We start from the raw sequence: 19,426 nt of genomic DNA on the forward strand, positions 1-19,426 counted from the left end.
GCGGCCGTGCTGCGCATGCGCGGTGCGAATGGGGGGGGGAACACACGCGCGCCGGCCGTTGGGCGGAGCGCGCGGCCGTGCCTGAGGAGAGAAGGGCGGTTCTGAGGGACCTGGGCGGTCGCCGTGCCTTTTAACCCTTGGGGGACGTGCCCCGGTAACGGGCCCCAGCTGCCGCCCTTCGCCGCCGGGCAGCGGCCGCCGTGCTTTATTTCCCTGTCGTAGTCAGCGTGGTGGCGCCCTGTGTGGTTTTGCTTAGGCTCTGCACTAGCAGTATGGCGTTTTGCATGTTTACATTTTATTTTTATCTGCATATTGTTGTTTGGGTTTTTTCCCCCTCATAAAATTGATACTGACGCGCAGTAGGGCTGAAACGCTGAAAACTTGCTATGGGGACTGCCTCACCTGATAGGAGGGGAAGTATGTGAGGCTGCTGTGTTGTGGATTGGAAAGGAAGAACCAGGCATCAGTGTCAAAACACCTGCGAATTTTTCATCCCCTGGCCCAGAGGCCACAGCTGGCTGCAGCGCTGGGCTTCACCCCTCTTTGCTTCTCAGCCACAGGTCCCTCTTCAGCCATACGAACACAAGGACCCTTCACACCAAGCTCAAGATAGTGGTGTATTGTGCTAGTGATGTGTTTCAGGCACATGAGATAAGGAGGAACAAAAGTCCTTTGATAAAACCAGGGGACTGGCTTCAGCTGTTACCAGCTTAAGCTGTTACTTGAAGTTTTCTCTCAGGTTTTACTCTTGATATCTCTCACCCTCGGATGAAGAACCACAGGGATGTTCTGGAGGGACAGACATGTATTCTGCTCTTTTGCATCCCTGAAAAAGCCACAACTACTTATGTTACATGGGAATGGTACAAGATGAATGTGGGATCAGCCAGGGAGGTTTGCTGGAAAAAAAAAAAAAAAAGGGTGAAATATGTGGATAGAAAATGGGTGATTTCCTGGAGCTGCTGGAATGAGCAACAGAATTGCAAACTAAATAAATTCATCCAAACCTTCCTGAAGCTGTCTTTCCCGTCATTCGTATCTGGTCCAGACTGCCTCCCTTGTGTATGCTTTTAATCTTTAATGAGCCGTTATTCCCCAAGAAAAAATGTTCATTTGTTGCCTGTGTCTCCGCTCTGTGGCTCACCAGGGGAAGAGTAAATTTTGTAAACCTTGTTCAGTTTCTGGGTTTTCATTTTTCATCTCTCTGTTAATAGGTTTATCTCTTGATGGTTGCTAGTGTATTACAAAGAAAAAATGCCATTCTAAAATGATAGATACAGAATGAAGACAGTACAATTCTGCCACTGCTTTTGTTTGTTTATTTGAAGCGACCTAATTTCTACCCTGGTTTCTTTCATAAAGGAATCGGAGCTTATGCTATCAGGCTCTCTGCTTGTCTGTCTTTTCAATCATGTCTCCATCAGTCTCCTTTTCTATACAAAACTGTTCTGAAAGCTTGGGCTGGTTAGCTGTGGAGTACCTGGATGTTCGTCTCTCTTTGCTCCACCAAAATGATTTAAAAACCCCACAACCCAGGTTGTATCATTCACTGTTCAGTGTAGCTACTGTGGGGGGGACTTAGTGCCACTCCAGCAGCCTAAGCCTTCACGGCATGGAGTGTCACATTAATGTTCCTTACTCCTTGATTGTGAACCCAGTGGGGTTCTGCATCCAAGATCAGAAAGCAAACTACTGTCTCAAATCCTGCTCAGCCAGCTCTTCCCATCCTCCTTAGACTGCCCAAAATTTAAAGCATTAGAGGACCTGACACGGATTTAAAGTGAAGACAGGAAAAAAATTGCACATGAAGAGTGCCTCAACTGCTGGAGATGAATAAATTATACCCTGATGTTTTAATACTTGGCCTGCAATGCTCAGCAGGTGCCAATGCCTCAGTGCTCCCACAGCTCGGCTTTGCAAATGGTCTTGCATTGAACTCTCTTCCCGTATGCAGTAGATACCATTTGCAGCCCCTCTCTGCTTAATTGGGGAGGTTAGCAAGCATGAGTAGTAACTAGCACAGGGTCACGTTCACAAGGCTGATACACGTTATTTGCTACTTTACTCAGACGGTTGGTTTTGATGGAGCCTGGTTATGTTAAGTCAGCTGAGTGCTTCCTCTTCAAATCTGGGCTGGTACAAGAGAACCACAGCATTTCTCATTTAAAGTACAGTGATTTGGTGTTTCCTGCAGCTAAATGATGGCTAGAGGAAAAGGGAACAGAGAAAAGCTACACATGGTTTAAGTTAATTGTAAGCATAGCCTCTGGCTGGCTGCATGCGCTATGTCACACACCCAAATTGGGGGCAGTGGAGAGAGCCAGGCACCCATTCATCCCAGCCTCTCAGATGCAGGGTGTAGACTCAGGAAAGAATTTATTTGCTCTTCTGCTCTTAAGAATATTATGACAAGCTAAAACCTGACCCTCAAGTGTGTTTCTGCAGCAAAAATCCCAGATCATAGAATGACAGAATGGTTTGGGCTGGAAGGGACCTCAGAGATCATCAAGTCCCACCCCCCTGCCATGGGCAGGGACACCTCTCACCAGACCAGGCTGTTAAGCCCCATCCAAGCTGGTCTTGAACACCTCCAGGGAGGGGGCAGCCACCACCTCCCTGGGCAGCCTGTGCCAGTGTCTCACCCCCTTCATAGTGAAGAATTTCTTCCTAATATCCAATCTAAATCTACCCCCTTCCAATTTAAAATATGCAAGGCTTTGCTAAAAAGCTAAAAGCTGCCCCTTCTTTCTGGCCCCAAAGGGTTTAAAATATTTATTTTCCCAGTTCTTCAAAGATTCATTTCCAAAAACCTGGACATTTCTGTTTGGGGCTGGTGGAACATGATGGCAACCCTTCGCAGTGACACGTACTGCTGAAACCCTCCTCCCCTCTGACAGGTCAGTGTGAATCCTTGGCTCAGCACCCCCACGGATAAGGAATGCTTTATTCCATGTGAGGATGGTTGCTCCCAGGACAACTGAAAGATAAAACCAAGGAAATGGGAGGTCACCACAAACAAGAGTGCAGCACAGCCTGGAGACCAGTGTGCTGGATGGGTCATTGGGATTGGAAAGGTTTCCTCTGTGACTGGATAAGTCTTTAATTCTACGCTTTAGTCCTGATGCAGGAATAATGATAATCTTCCTTTGCCTGCTTTCCTTGGGCAGCCTGGGGTTTGTTTGGGGCAGGGACTGCCTTTTCTTTCAGTTCTAACTGTGATCACTACTCCTAGGAAATATCGAGCCTGTGGAAAACACGGACACAAGCAAGGAGCGAAAGGGAGAACAGCTGTCTTCACTCACACCCCCACGTACGCGAAGATGCTCACATGAGGAATTATACAATATATCTATATGTGTATATATATATCTATATATAGTTTATTTCTCACAATCCTGGTAAGAGTTACAGGTGTATTGGGAATCATTTACAGTTTCACAGCATATGGAGTGGCCATACAGCTTCTGATGTGAGTAACATACAGTGTGTAGAGAGCACACGTTTCCAACCCATCCACCCACCACTCATACAATGGGTTTTCAAAGCTAATACTAGATTCAGCTATGTATAAAGCCTGGAAAATGTTAGGGTACAGCGTTGGGTGTCGTACAACACTGTCAGTCACAATGGGACAAGCTAAACTACTTTAATTTTCAATCTAGTATTTCTAGTCTACCTGCATTATTGCATTTATACGCTTTTTTTTTAAAGTCAAAGTAAATAGAATACTATATGGGAAAGGAAAAATTCTTGACTATTTTAGGATTTGAGCTGCAGCCCATACAAAGTGTCCATAGAAGCATAGACAAGATTATAAATTCAACAAGGTATAAATTAGCTGTATAGCTTTGTGTGTAGGTAGGTGTCCATTTCCCTCCAGGAAATGTGTCTAGCAGCATATTGCTTCTGAAAGCAAAAAAAACCCACCCAACCAAAACCCCAAACCTGTATGTTGAACACAGGTAAATATGTGTAAGTGACAAGCAGGTCTGTTTGTACAGGGAAGAAATCAAATTGTCACTCTGAAAATCCCCATCATTTGGAAAACCACATTCAGGGGCTGACTCAAAACTCGTTCATGTCATTGGAAGGATGCCTGTGGCTTCCAAGGTAGCAGCAGGCTTTTCCCTGCTACTGGTGTTTGAGCTTTCCTTCTGACCTACGAGGATTTTGAATCAGTCCCTAGAAAAGTAACAGAAACCAAACCAACCAAAAAAAAAAAAAAATTAAAAAAATCCCCTGTAATCTGACCTTCGAGTTCCCTTTCTACAATTTTAGTTTCTCCACAAGTTTGTAAAAAACCTGCACCTACCACTAGAAGAGAGTCGGTTTTCACTGGGGAGTTGAGTTTTGCATCTTTAAAAGATTTCAATTGGAAGGGTCCTAACATGTGAACTGAGAAAAGGCACCGGGTTTAAGAAGGGCTGCTCAAAACTTTGTAAAGCCAAATTATTTACTTCTTGGTTTGTTTTTAACATGACAAAATTGTATGGCACCCTTGTTCTTAGCAAAGTGTCCCAGAAACTTGACTGCTTGAAGCTGCTGTGGCAAAACCAGGGATACAATGCAGGTCTTTACTGTTGCAGAGATGATAAAAGATCCCTCTCTTCCTGTTAGGAGGTTTGATACTGCAGCATCATGGTGCACTGACAGAAAGCAAGCTGTAGCTTCTTTATTGGCATGCTTCACTGGGGCTTGGCACAGTGAGAAATTAAAATGGAATGTGACAGTCTGTGAATTTCAAGTTGGGAGGAACCAAAAAAGAAATAGGAGCAAGAGTAACATGCTGGTCCAAATCCTATTTGCCTCGAATTATATTTAAAATAAAAAATAAAATCTATTTAATTGGAAGAGCATAGCGTCAAAGAGCAGAGAGCACATGTCCCCAAGTACTGCATGTCAGAGCATCCAAACAGAGCACATGCTTCACAAAGCAGCGAGCAGGACTCCAGCACAGGGCAGAGCCAAACCCACGCACTCGGAAAGCCAATGCCTGCGATCTGTTCTGCGACTTGCAGGCCTTGGTATTGGCTTCTTCGCACGGTTAGTGGAACAAGATGTATGTTTTGAAGACCCTTGGGTTGTGGATCAAATGGTAAGACCTAAGCAGCTCATGCAGATAGAAAAATCCTTGCAGTCTTGTGCCCTCAGCACTCCAGCCCCTGGCACGTGAGCCAGTTCTTCAAGACCACTGGAAATGTGGGTTGTGACTTCAGCTTGAGAACCTCTCTCCTCCACCTGTATTTTTGATGCTCTGGTAACTGGAGGACTGCAGAAGCACCAGCTCATGCAGCATCAGCATCTTAAGCAGCCAGAATGCCTCACGCCTGACTGGCAGGCAGGCTTCAATCCTGAGCAGAGCTTGTGGCCAGGCAGTGACTTACTGACATGGGAGAGCAAGGACATGAAAGGGACCTTCCAGATGTGATTTTCTCATCTGCTGGGCTCCTGTGGTGGACAAGAGCAGACCCAGCAGGTGAAACCTTTCTACATTCCCCACTGTCCCGCACAGTCTCTGAACATTTACGTGTAACTTTTCAGTGGGGATGCCCAACAATGTGGGCAAGGTTTCTGCCTAGCTGCAAAGAGGCCACATCTGCAGAGCTGCCTGGGAAGAAAGTAGGGAAAGGAAAAGGGAACATACTGCAGTAGCCAAAGTAGTGGTGAGGTGCAATTAACTGGATCTCCAGAAACCAATGGAGCCCTGCAGTGTATAGCAGTTGAAGATCTGGAATGAGCAGACAGCCTAAGAATTCGGAGATTAAAAAGGAAAGTAGGTCACAGAGCTGGAATGATGTTCTAAAAAAGAAGGGGGAGAGGGCGGGGAAATTCATCCTGAAACCCCTTCCCTCATCAGATTAAACTCACCAGGCCCAGTCAGCCAAGGTAATGTGATCTGAGCTAATCACAGTGAGATGCAATAAAAGCTTAAGAAAAATGGTGTGGACAAGACCCAGCCAGGCCCAGCTGAATGACATGCGGGCATGGTCTCCATCAGTGTCTGTTCCCTTGCAGTATCCTGTACAGCACCTTGGTCATTGTCTGGGCTGCTGAATTCAAGATTCTCTAGCTCAAGTAAATCAGCTTTCTGTATAGCTGCCTTCAGTGTGAGGGACCAGGATTAAGGACCCTCTCTTTTGTGCCATCTATTCACACAGACAGCTGAAGCACCTTATTTGTGCTCTTTGCCCTTAATGCCATATAAAAAACAACTTCCCATCAATGATTAAGTCTGTAAGTCTTCAAGAGAGAGTTAATCTCCAAGTGAATGAGGACAGGGGAGGTTTTAAAAGGAATGATAGGCCAAAGCCAGTGACTGCAGAAAAAGTGTTTAGGGACCAGTCAGAGGCTGAAAAGAGAGCAGCAATATTTCATCCAGCACTAGGCAGACACTTCTCACATCACCCTCCCTTGGCTTCTTTGTAACCCACAGAGCTGTGGAGGGTACCGCAGCCCCTGGGCCAGGAGATTGCTGCATAGGCATCATTGCTTTCCGCAGCGGACCTGGCCATTGAGTGCCATTCATAAGACCTAAAATGTGCAGGCAGGCCAGGGCAGATCTTCAGCGTCAATGGATTTCTCCCTGGAAGAGTAAAGAACTAAATACCTCTGGTGTAAATACCAGGAAATACCCTGATTCCAGCCTCCACACTCAGAGGGAGAACTTTTATTATCCAGGTCAGAGCCAATTCTTTTCATGAAGGGAGGAGCCCACCCTGTAAAGCAGAGCTCCAGTCAGGTTATGGCAAAAGATGTGATGCAGATTTTCCTGCCTTTGGGAGATGGCTCACAGCTCTGTGGTGAAGGGAATTAGACCACAGTAAGATGCTACATGGGAAGGGCACCAGCATCCCTGCTCTAGCACGAAGTCACAGAGGGTCGAAGTGCAAGTAGGTTGGATTTCCAGTCCTTTTCCTATGTGTAAAGAGAGTGCAGCCCTTCAAAACGCCCACATCGTAAACTTGTAGTTCGCCTTAATCATATAAAGTTGGTTGCAGAAAAGCTTCGGATCTTTTTCTCACTTCACTAGCCCTTTAACATTGAACAGAGCCAGCAAAAATAATTTGGAAAAGTCAGTTTGCAAAGGTTAATTTGCATGGCAGAGTTGGTCGGTTTTGCTTTTGTTAGAGAAACATAAAAAGATGTGGGTAGGGCTCAAGAGTTAATGTGTCCTTACCAAAGCTGTGAAAATGATGATGGCATCATGTGCTTTTTTTTTTTTCTCTGCACTTCTCTGTACTGTCTCTTGTACCCTCTCAGAAGCACTGCCTCAAAGCTTTCTGTAGAGCTGGCTGAAATTCTGGGAATTTTACCTCTCAAATAAAGTTTTTCCACTGCTTTCCTCTTTTGCTTTGCCTCTTGAAGACTTTATTTTTCTCACACATCTTTAGGACTGTTATTTTCAACCCATTCTAAGAACAGTTAGAAGGATGCCAATTTCTAAACCCCAGTGGCATTTCCAGGAAGGAAAGAACATTTTTAAGGCAGAAATCCTCTCCTCTCACTAACAGGGTTTGGGGTTTTCTTTTGTTCCGTTGTTATTTATACAGAAATATGAATGTAGGTGTAAGTGTGGTTGTGAGCATGGCTCCCTCAGGACCAGAGAAGACTTCCCTTACCCTCAGCAGAAGGATGAAGGAATATTTTTTGTCAGTTTTAAAACCAACACACCATCAAGATGACTTTACATTTTACAGCGACCTGCAATCATATCCCTGGTGCCAAGAAGATCTCAAAAACCTGATCAGGGCATGGTGAAGCCAATGGAAAAAATTTCCCTTGTTTTCAGTAGCTTACAGATCAACTCCTAAACTTTTATTCAGCAGAGACAGAAAGCTGTTTTTAATTATCACTCACCCAAATGGAGCAAAGAACTGTTGTCAGGGCAAGTGGCTGTTGAGTGCTTTAAGTGTCAACCCGGGAGGTGAGCAGCACCTACGAGAATGCATCAGACCCTCCTGAAAATGCCGCTACATTATCCTTTGGCTTCCAGAACTGTTTGCTTCCCACTGCAGAGCTGTTCACAATAACAGGGCTTATCTATCATGTATTAAATTGGTAGGGAAAAAAAAAGAAGCAGAAGTGTAATCCATTTCATCTTTCTCCAAGCTAAAAGCATCAAAACCTGTCTCCTGAGTTGTCCAAGACAGCGTAATGACAGCTTTACATTCGACTAGAACTTACGGTTCCTTAAAGGCGGATTGAGATCAGGTGTAGTAACTGCATCTGCAGTTTTAGTGATAAGCTTCTGAAGTCAGGTTTGGAAATTTATCGTTTATAGACTTTATCAAAAGAGTAAACTAGCAATCTAGATCTCTTCAAATCCCAAGCACAGAATCTAATCGGGTTTAAGCATTAGTTCATTCTCCCCATGGAGATATCACTACAGGACTTCGTATCACAAACACCACACAAAGAATAACATCAAGCAAATAACGGCATGTGCTCAGTACGAGAAAAGACAACTATTTATTTAGCACAGCGAGTTCAGTCATTTAAGCCTTCTGCTTCGACAAATTTAGTTTGAATCTTGCTTCAGTTCTGAGAGAGATGAATTTGCTCTTCTCAGCCTAGTTCTCGCTGAACAATATATATATATATATTTTTTTTTTTTTTTCTCCTCAAAATGAAACCACTGCACAGCCTGGCACATTAAGGCAGAACAGGAGGTGTTTGCTAGAAGGATGGTACTTGCAAGTCAAGACTGCAGTGCATTGCTCCAGCTGCGTGCTTAGGAGCTTGTATGGTATCTACACTTAATCTACCTGACTCAAATCAACACTAGACCCACACTTCAAAAAGCACTACAACACAGTCTTGTAGAGTTCAGTATAATCTAAAAGTGCCTTATTTTAAAGCGAGTAGCCCACACGACTATCCAGGGACGGGAACAGTAAGTTTGAGCTTCTAGCGCAACGGGCACATCGTACATTCAGCACTTCACTAGCCAGACATTCTTTGCGCTGAGAAGAAACCAGGACCGGAAAGGAATTCAGGTGCTGCATGGCATGATGCGAATGAGACAAAAGAGACATCACGGACACTCTGTGGGAATGCAGGGGAACAAATGAAGGGTCATCTCCAGGTTGATTTGGATATAAACATATATGTATGCATACATACATACGCAGAATATTCTTCAAGGCGGGGTGGTGTCTATACACATACACACAACCACAGGCGTTTTCCAAACCAATCTGCCAAAGAGGTGGGTTCCAGGTAGTAAACCTGGAGAGCAGACAGGAAGGTAAAGCAATTGCAGGAAGTGGAAAATCCCTCATGTACAGGACATGCCACGTCTGCGCATGTGGTTACGTACGCAGGGGATGAGCTGCGGTCCCTGCACCATCCCTGGGGATGAGATAACTGACCTTGCATCCTCTAAGGGCAGGGAGGCAGTTGGAGGTGGACAGAAATGGTTAAGGCTCATGTTGGCTGAGAACTGTTTTTCCCCCCTCTTTTGTTACCAGAGGTTAAGTCAAGGAAATAACACTTCAGAAAGTAAACTAGAAGATGCAAATGAAGTGGATGGTTCTTTTTCCTCCCCCTGTATCTATCTCTGTCGGTCAGGACAGACAAGACAGATGTCGTATCTGTAATGTTGTGTCACACTGCTAAAAAAAACATCCCATGCCAGGGCTGAGAGATGAAAGAGGACAGGTAGAAGCATCTCCTGAAGACAGGCCTCCCACTTGCAAACAGAAGTCACTGTCTGTAAATCACTGCCCTACTTTGGCAAAACAGGAACCAGACAGAGCAGGGATTGCTGATTTCCCTTCCTCACGAGCTAAGCAAACAAAATGTCCCTACAGCCAAGGGCTCTGTGCTTCAGAGATCTGAGGGAAGGGGACCCCAGGAACAGGCATGCCGCCTGTTTGGATACATTACTTTGTACCCAGTGAGCACAGGACCCTCGGTTGTGGAGATCAGGCTCCCGGCAGGACTGTGCTGCAGTTTGCCTCTGGCTTGTGCACCAAAAATATTCTGTGCTGGGAACCAGAACGCAGTTTGAGGTGCGAGCAGGAGCAGGAGAGCTGGTGTGGAGCAGGCTCTCTCCCCAGTACTGCAGGAGGCTGTGCCTGGGGAGCTGGCAGGGGCTGGGGGCTCCGCCATGCTCCCAGACTCAGTGAGGATATAGCAGCCCCAGCAGGTCCCCTTGCAAAGCCCTGCTGCAGTCGCCGCAAGGGAGCCGTGCTGAAACTGCTGCAGAGCTGTCTTCTCTCACACCACTGCTTTCCAAATACCTTTCCTACACCTTTGCACTTGTTTTCCCTCCCTCAAAAATAACCTCTGAACATCTGCAAAGCAGTAAAAGGGAAAATCATTTCTCTAGACAGAAGACAACACCCCACCATGGCCCTTTGCTTCAAGTCAAAGACATTTTCCAGGCCATGAGTGACATAGTGCTACTAGCAGGTATCCACAAAAGAGGCAGAGAGTGCTTCAGGCTGCCAGGATCTCACCCAGAGCTGTAACACCCATTCCAAACCATAGTGACCCAATGCTTCCCCCTGTCTCCACCAGTAGAGAGGTAGACATGAAGCTTCAGCTGCATGAGCCGTTTTCCAGGACAGCAGCTGATACTCCCAGAAGCTGTGCCCCTTCAGAATATTTTGTGAGCCTTGAGGAAAAGGGGATGACAAATCTCATCATAGGAATGGCCAAACTGCATCAAAACCAACCCCTTTTGTTTAGGGAAGCCATAAGCATTCAGCAGACCGAATCTGGAGGTAAATAAGACAGGCATGAGCCAAGAGAAGACTTGCCAGAGCAGGTTATACACACCCACCATCCTATCCAGCAGTCTCACCAGAAGCAGGTACTGCGAAGGCCTTTCTCTGGCCTGGTGCCCACCGACTTTACCCACCCAGGCTCAGTTAAAGCTGTACAGCTTTGGCTCTGTTACTGAACTTGCACCACTTTGTCACAATCTCTTGCTAATCAGCACTCCAAAACCTCACATCTTGGCAGCAACTGCTGCCGAGCTCCGGAGACTCTGTGGTTCTGACCCAGTCTAATCTCCAACCTAATTTAAAACCAAAATCTAAGGCCTTTTTTGTGATGGGGGGCTTTGGTTTTGGTTTGGGGGGAGGCGGGGGGGAGGGGGGGGTGTTGGAGTAGCATAGAAGCCAAGAACAGTGTCACAGAAACTTTCAGTGTAAGGAGACCTGCCCATCGCAGTGGTAGGGAAAAGGCATCTCAAGAGCCTCCCTCCTCATCTGCTTTCCTTCTCCCCTTCAAAAGATTTGGGTTTTAGAGCTGAGGTTCTCACTGGGGAAACCCGGCTGTTCCCAAGGGCTGGGAATTTGTTTTCATTTCCAAAGACTGGAGGAGTCTCAAATCCCTGCTACTGGCATAGGAGGGAGGGAAGAAATCCCCCCCGGACAGACTTCCAGTGCCCTTGAACAGGGGGTTCCTGGCATAAAGCAGGTCGGTCTTATTCTTGTGGGATCCCAGGTCCTCTCTGCCCCTAAAACCAGATCACATCTCCACTTTTTTCTACCTTCTTGTGCACTCAGGAACCTTAGTCTTCAGGAGGGGTGGGGGGGGAAGCAGGTAAAAGGCCAGATCCAAACCGCAAAGAAAGAGAAGGAATCCAGCTGAACTTGAGGGAGTTTGGGCTGAAGCCACAGCATCCTGCAAAGCCCAGCCTAATTTTAGGAAATACTAGATCCAAAACAAAGTCTTTCTATCCCCAAACGCTGCTCATATGACCTTGGCCAGCCATGGGATCCTGAAGGCAGCTTGCCAACCAAGCAGGTGGCAGCTGCTGTCCACCTGAAGTCAGCCAGGTATCTCCATGCACTGCTAGCTGCGCTGTCAGTCATGGTACGGCCCCTCTGCTCAAGAAATAACTTGGTGTGATGTCCCAAATTGCACGCTCAGCTCTACCAAACCACAGTCTCTGCCTCCAGCTACAGCCAGCCTGTTGTCTCTGGGGCACTTTTGAGCTGGGTTTTTAGAAGTAGGTTGATGAGCAGCAGGTACACAAGACACCTATTAGAGATCACACTTTGCTGTTTGGGTCAAGGAGCGGCCTTTTGCCTACCCAGTGCTTCCCCAGGGTGCTGGGTAGCCACCAGCCCAACACACAATGACAGGCAAACTGGGACTTAGCACTAGGCTCCATCTCCCTTTACACCTTCTTTACCACAACCCAACTTAAAACCAAACCGAACAGAAACCAAAACACAAAGCGGGGACTCTGGATGGGACGTAGAACACTTTGGACTTGAAAACAAGGGACTGCAAGAGAGGTGGGGGTGTCTCCCAGGGAGGACAGGAGGGGAGGGGACACCATCATTTACACCGATCAGGAGAAGCTGTAATCTATACACAGTGGTATAAGCCAAGATATATTACATGAAAGAACACACTGAGTGCATGGAGTTACCCACACTGGGTCAAACTGGCACAGTCGTCTTGAACAAGACTCTTGGAGTTGCAGTTGGTGTTTGTTGTTGACCTATCTAGCTCGCTCTATATATATATAGATATGTATAGAATTTCTCTGCATGCATTTGTCTCAAAAGGAGCTGTACAGCTGGGTTGGGTTTCTCATCCCCACCCCATCTCGGTCTTCATTTTTTCCGGGCTAGGAATGCCACTCCCACAATCACAGCGAGTGCAGCCACCGCCACTCCTCCGATGATGATCAAGGGCTTCATGTTGTCGAAGATGCTGCCTGGTGACTCCTCGGAGCTGTTTCCCTTGTGGTCAGAGTCAGGGGACTGGCCGGTGGCCTCTTGCGTCTCCGTTGCAGCGGGGCTGGGTTTCAGGTTGCTGTGGTTGTTCACGACAGCAGCATCACCACCTGCCTTCTTGGTGGCAGAGGCAGGAGCAGGCTGCTCTTTGGAGACCTCCTTCTTGTCTGCATTTGTGGCAGGACCAGGGTTGGGCTTTTCTGGCTTTCCAGAGCTGGGAGCCTTGGCATCGGGTTTGTTTCCACTTCGGACGTTGCCTTTGGAATCCATCCCTACGAGTGCTGTGGGTAGCAAGTGGACACCACGTGTGCGGAGCAATCCCAGCTCTTCTTTGGCCAGCTGCTGGAGAAAGCAGAAGAGCCACCTGAGCTCAACCCCTTGAAGCAGTGGCCTTGGGAGGATTCTCACACTGGCAGTGTCCTATCTGGACATGGTACAGTGCCTGGAAGAGGAAGCAGAGGAGTGAGAGGTGAGTGAAAGGACAGAGCAAGCCAGTCCCCTTCTACCTGGGTACAACGAAGACAAAACTGGAAAAGTGTTGGCTCTGATAACTGTGAGCTGTATTCAAAGCATCCACTACAGCACCTGTGCCTGCAGGAGCATCAGAGTTGGACTGACTGTGATCTCTGTCTGCCACAACCAGGCTCCGTATGCGATCAAGATAAGTCCACTCTGGCCATTTGTCAGTGACGAGATATACTCATGTCCAACCAAATCAAGCTTACTTTTGCTCCCTTCCTCCTGGGTAAGGAGAGAACATTTTGTTCGCAGATCAATAGCTCCTCCCTGCTTGTATCTCACCCTCTACCCTTCTTTTCACAGCATTATCCCAAGCTTAGGAAGTGGATGAGAAGTCATCCTGTGTGATACTCTCCATCCAGATGGGTACCACAGAAAAAAAATACAGTATTAGTTCCTCAGTTATGGGCATCAGAGCTACAGGGCTTATTGCTGTCAGCATTCCGGTGGAGCTACAGCAAAATAAGGCCAGTGCTGCAGCCTCAGCTGGTGCAGGTCAGTGCATTGAGTCCAGTGCAGCTCTGTGAATTTACTGTAAAGCTGGGTCTCACCATGCTTAAGAGATCTCACTCCTGTCTCCTTGCAGTGGTTAGCTGGGCTTGCCTGCTGAGCAGGATATCAGCTGTGCTGCGGGTGATTAGCTGGAGCCATTTTCCCCACAGGGAACTAGTACAAGCAGGGAAAAGCTTGGCTGCATCCAGAGAATTCAGCAAACGGACAAAGTGGGCTTTGAAAGGTTATAAAAACACAATGAAAACATCACCCCAGCAAGCCTGGCAGGGCAGGGTGAGCCTGGAGAAGGAGCTCTGCCTGATGGGAGGACAGGAGCCGGCTATTCGGCAGCTTGCCATTGTGCCTCCAGCCCTGCAGCACCACGTCAGCATCAAGTTGGGGAAGTAATGAGTAAACGGGAGGCAGCAGTTGGTCCGAGTCACCTGCTTCATTACCTCCCCGCTGACCTTCAGCACTGCCAGGAGCCTGCCGGGAGCTTTCTGCCTGCTAAGTGAAATACGAGCTTATTAGCTGTCTGGGTTTAAAAATGAAGAGGCTCCTCAAAAGCCTCTATGGATGGATGTGGCTTCCAAAGCTGCTCAGAGTGCAGATCGCTCCTTTAATGACAGACAAGGAGAAGGTCCCAGGGTTGCAGCAATGGTCTGCACTGCTGCATCTTCCAGGAAATGGGCTAACAAATGCAGTGTTTTAATTTCCATCTAGGCAGAAACACCTGCCTGGAGCAAAATTACTCACAGAGGTGCTGTGTTTGGGTCCAGAGCATCACTGGGCAACAAGCTTAATGCTTGGTGTAAGACAGAGGCTACCCCCTTCTCCTGCTCTCCCTTGTAAGCCATTGTTTGACAGCCACAGTCTTCTCCAATGCCAGTCAACTGGAGTTGGCAGAAGGAATGCAGCCCCAAAATCATGGCAGTGCATAGCACGCATGCTGCACCATGCATGAAATATGCTGAGATGGCCATCTGAAAGGATGGCAGTCAGCCTAGGAGAGTGCTCTGAGCTCTTCCCACAGCACGGAGATGGGATGGGCACTTCTAGAAGGCTTTTCACAGACCTACCTTACACATCTTCCTCAGAGAGGATGAGTTTTGGCTGAGTAGTGCTTGCTGAGATGGAGCCTGAAGCCCTCAAAAGGCATTAGATGATCCAAGCTGGCCAGTTTTGAAACAAACCATTGAAAAGTGAGAGGCAGGTAACCTGCCTCCAGTATTCCATACCCAGCACAAAGCAGGATACTACTTAATTACTACTCTTCCCTAAGACTTTCAATTTAGTCTAGCTCCAGGCTCCTTCAAGGGACTAAATATCAAGCCCATCCTTCACTTGTTGAAGAACGAGCAATCAAATTCCCCAAGCAAGCAGCTCTACACAGGTCAGATCTACATTGAGTGTAAAAGAGCACAGTCTCTGTAACCGCAGCTGAGCAATACTTAACATGCCTGAGTTTGTAACCTTAAACCATTTTGGAAACCCAAAACACCACCACTCTCCCCTCATGCTTCACTGAAGGTGTATCACAGGCAACTTGTACCACACAAACACAATCCCAGATGCTCCATAAGCTTATTTTCTCCATAGCCTGGTGGATAAACATACAGTCCTGGTCAAGTGCAAGAACGTTTTCCTCTCCTTGGTCATTTTTGAAGTATTTCTGCAGATACCACCTGCCTTCCCTTTTCCTTCCCACTGCCTCCAAAGAGCATTCATACTGCTCTGCGCAGTAGAAATCCTACATAGATCCAAGGCTGAGGATGCACACACTTGCAGGACTCTGCCCTTCTGCTTTGGGAGCAATTTATCCTCATTTTACATCTGGAACGATGATGACACAAAGAAATAGTAAGTGGAGCCCAGGACTGAAGCAGGCTTAGAGGTTAAAGCAGGGAGAATCAGATTCATCATGTCATAAATATTAAATTACCTGCTTAGTGGCTTTAGTATCAATTAGCTGGGCTACTCTCACTCTCTAGTATCTATCCAGTTATCCTGGACGAACCAAGCACTAAACGTTTGCTGCTTTCCCTGGAAAAGCTACATGCAGCCTATGGAAATGGGGGGGGGAAATAAATCAGAGGGGCTGACTGGCCTCTGCTGAGAAGCGAGGATGCCACACAGCCCCACTACCTCTCATTAACACTTCTCATTGATCAGACTGAGTTTCCAGATTCCTGGAAGCAGGAAAGCCTACACTGTGCCACTGAGCCATGTCCTGCAGCCGTGCCCTGCGCTGCTACAAACAGCTCCTTAAAGAATGTCTTGATTTCTAAGTGACTTTCCACTGAAAGCAATGCAAGCACCTCGTGGAGATTGGAAAAGATTTTAAAATATGTAGAAACCAAACTAAGCAAAAAATCAATATCAGCAGTTCTTAAGTGTCCACATGAAAGCACTTTCTGTCTGGTTCTCTATCCCAGCCACAGAATCTCTCCACACCCTTTGGCTTGGTTGAGGTGATACTGTCAAGCACCACAACCAAGAAGCTCAAGCACCCTCCCTGCCCCACCAGCCAGCAGAACCACTGGCAGGGTTAGCATCATGTCCCTTGCAGCCATCTGCACCCTCCTGCAGGCCCAGGGTGCTCACTCAGCAACACATCCCCTCCCATCATTGCACTGAACAATCTCCCCTGTATGTTATCAGCTGCTGCTCCCACACCAACTCCCTACCTCGGGTATTATCCCATCTTCCCTTTCACTCTCCTTCCCCCATCCAGTCCTGCACTTTCTAGGGCAAGTGCTCATCTTTAAGCACCTCCACGTCCCACAGACTGAAAAGAAAGGCTGCTCCTCCTCTTCTCTCATTCCACCTCACAAAGTTTTTCTCTAACAGCCCTGATTTCTCCAGCTTTGCTTTCTCATTTATAGCTCCTCATCTATTTATTCCTCCCTTCTCTCTCATCTTCCAGTTGCTGTCTCTGCCTGTCTACCCATTCCCCCTCCCATTCCAGCTCCCCTTCTGCCTCCCACACAACAGCAATTCAGAATAAGGTTTTGTGGGAAAGAGGAGGCATCCTCCACCATGATATTTCTTTAAGAAACTCTGCCTTTTATGGGAGGTTTTCACTTGCCAGCAGCTATCCATCTCTTTCCCAGGCTGGGAACAGGGAGCAGTGATCATGAAACCAGTGATCAAGGAGAAAAAGAAAAATTCATACACAAACACTACAGCCATCCTGGGATGCTTCTGGTCCTTGCAGCTCTCAGAGTCAGTGCAGTCAGACTCATCAGTTCAACATTCTGGCCCCAGCTAAAGGAACGAGGCCAACGTAAGGAACATCTTTCCTCAGCTCCCTGAAGGGCACCTTTTCTGCCTCAGCCCCCCAGCAAATTAGCAGATACATCTATTCATCTGTCTCCTGCGTGCACAGATGAAAGCTGCATCAGTCCTGCACTGAATGGAGCAGATGAGTCATTGCTTGCTTTATCACAGCATATCACTGTTGGAAGGTCTTCTTCCCTCTGCAGAGACTAACCCCATCCCCAAGCCCCACAACCTTCCTCTTGTCACTTCAGGTTGGAAGGAAGAAAAACCAACGTCTTTGCAAGACTGCTACAGAATGTGGGGTCTTGAGCACGGAGGCAGAACTGCACCCCACAGATGTGCATGGGGACACAACAGTGCTGAGCACAGACATGGGGATTTCCCCTGCTTCACGAAAAGCAGATGGTTTCCACTGAGTTCTGAGCTGCCACACTGATAGTCTGCTGGCAAGGAAGAATTCAACCATGACAAGAAGGGGTTATGCAGTCTCAAGTTGCACCAGGGGAGGTTCAGATAAGATATTAGAAAAATTTCTTCACCAAAAGAGCAGTGAAACATCAGATCAGGCTGCTCAGAGACTCATGGAGTCATGGTCCCTGGAGGGGTTCAAAGAATGTGTAGATGTGGTGCTTCAGGAAATGGTTTAGTGGTTATGGTGGTGTAGGGCTGATGGATGGACTTGATCTTTTGCAACCTTGCTGATTCTATGGTTCTATGCTATATATATGAATTCATACTTGCAACAAAGGTCCATCCACACATGCCAGGTTGAAAACATCAGGCTCAAACAGCTACTGATCATGTCTGACCTGTAGCAAAGCTATGCAGAAAGAGCCTAAGATGGCAGAAAAGACTTTGTATCCTCAAACTTTCTTCCTTAACCCCTTCACTTCTTTGTCATACCCATCTGGAAAAAAAATGACACAAAGGTTTGCCTTTTCAGGGTGAAGAAGGGAGCTCTAAGTACCAAAGCCCCTTTCTCTTAAGTAGCATGGCCCATGTTGGGTTTTGGGCAATGAATTAAATGGGTCCCTATTACTAGGCAAGCATCAACACTCCTTCCAGCTTCACCTCTGCTACCAGCTCCCAAGCAGCCGAAGATGGCAAAGACCATCCCACAACTCTGCATTGCTTGAGCCAGGCACAGGAACAGTCTGCTTAACTCCCACAGGTTGGGACAGAGGAGATGAGGCAAGCAACTAAGCCTACTCTCAATTCCATTTGAAATGCCATAGCTGGAAGTCAGTGAACTGAAAACACTCAGCAGCACTGCAGGAGATGGCTTGTGCCTCTCAGAACCAGGTCCCTCCTTCCTGAAGCTAAGGGAGGACTTTGAACCAACTCGGTCCTCATCGTACTCTTCAACCAATTGCTCTCAGAAAGGCTTTCAGCCTTCAGGAAGAAGGTATGCTGAACACCAATTAATTTCAGGTCTCTCAGCAGGTTCTGTAGGTCTCAGCTGGCGTGCTTGCCTTTGGCCATTTAAGCCCAAACTAGCTTTCTAAGGGACAGAAAATGGCCCTCTTCTGACAGCTTCCCTCTGGTGAGTGCAATTTGCACCTGCAATCCGGGCTCGCAGGATTGAATTTCTGTCAGATCCAGGCGCCGGCGCCAGCTGGTAGGTGTGGAGCAGGTAATTTTAAACCAGAGTCTGCAGGCTTTGTTCCCATGGCTGTCTGCACACGCAAACAGGAAAATGAGAATGTAGCCACTTCAGAGAGGCACCTGGAAAACAAATCCCTTCCTGAAAAGGGAAAGAAACCCCCCAAAAAGCAGTAGCATTCTGCCTGCAAAAGGTAAGGCAGCTTTGAGCTGCAGTGGTGGAATCAGGCTGTTGGAAACCAGGGGTGCTACTGGGGGTTATCAGGTGGTGCCGCAGGCTTTCTATGTGGCCTTGGCACATCACAAACTCTCTCCTTCAGCATCAGTAAAAAGTGAATCTGCAATTCACGGGGCTGGACTCACCAATGCAAGACCCTCAGATATAAGACAGCATGGTCATACAGACTGTCACCATCACTGAGGAGCCTGTTCTGACATATTAAAACTTCTCCCAAGAGGTCCAAGGTCAGTGGACACAGGGCACTGCCAATTCAATGCTGGTTTATGCCAAAAAGAGTAGGTTGCAGTCAAGCATGTTACCCTGGAGAAGGGATTATTTCAGAGCCACAGCTTTGGGCTGTCCCTGCTAAGATCCTGACACTCAAGACCATTCTCACCTCCTTTTCTTCTCCCAAAGATTAGCAAATCTCCCCAATCACCAAAGCAGCTTGGAAGAGTGTTAAGAAAAGGAGGGATGGTGAGTCTGAGCTGACATGAGCACAAGTCCTGGCTAGCTCAACTGAACATCATGGAAGAACCCATAAAAACCCTTCAAAAAGAAATCAGGATTTGTCCCTCCACAGCTGCCAGCTGAAGGCACAGCTGGA

At 47.3% G+C, this 19,426-nt stretch overlaps 1 protein-coding gene across 1 annotated transcript; it reads right to left on the reverse strand.

Moving 5' to 3' along the window:
• Window positions 1-12,581: 12,581 nt before the first annotated feature.
• Window positions 12,582-12,974, reverse strand: CEND1 (cell cycle exit and neuronal differentiation 1; the record flags this gene model as incomplete). Its single annotated transcript, XM_084263007.1, has 1 exon — window positions 12,582-12,974. The coding sequence occupies one exon, from the start codon at window positions 12,972-12,974 to the stop codon at window positions 12,582-12,584; it is 393 nt and encodes a 130-aa protein (XP_084119133.1).
• Window positions 12,975-19,426: the final 6,452 nt, after the last annotated feature.

This window comes from Gallinula chloropus (genome assembly GCF_964237585.1).
Source record: "Gallinula chloropus genome assembly, chromosome: 4".
Taxonomy (NCBI): domain Eukaryota; kingdom Metazoa; phylum Chordata; class Aves; order Gruiformes; family Rallidae; genus Gallinula; species Gallinula chloropus.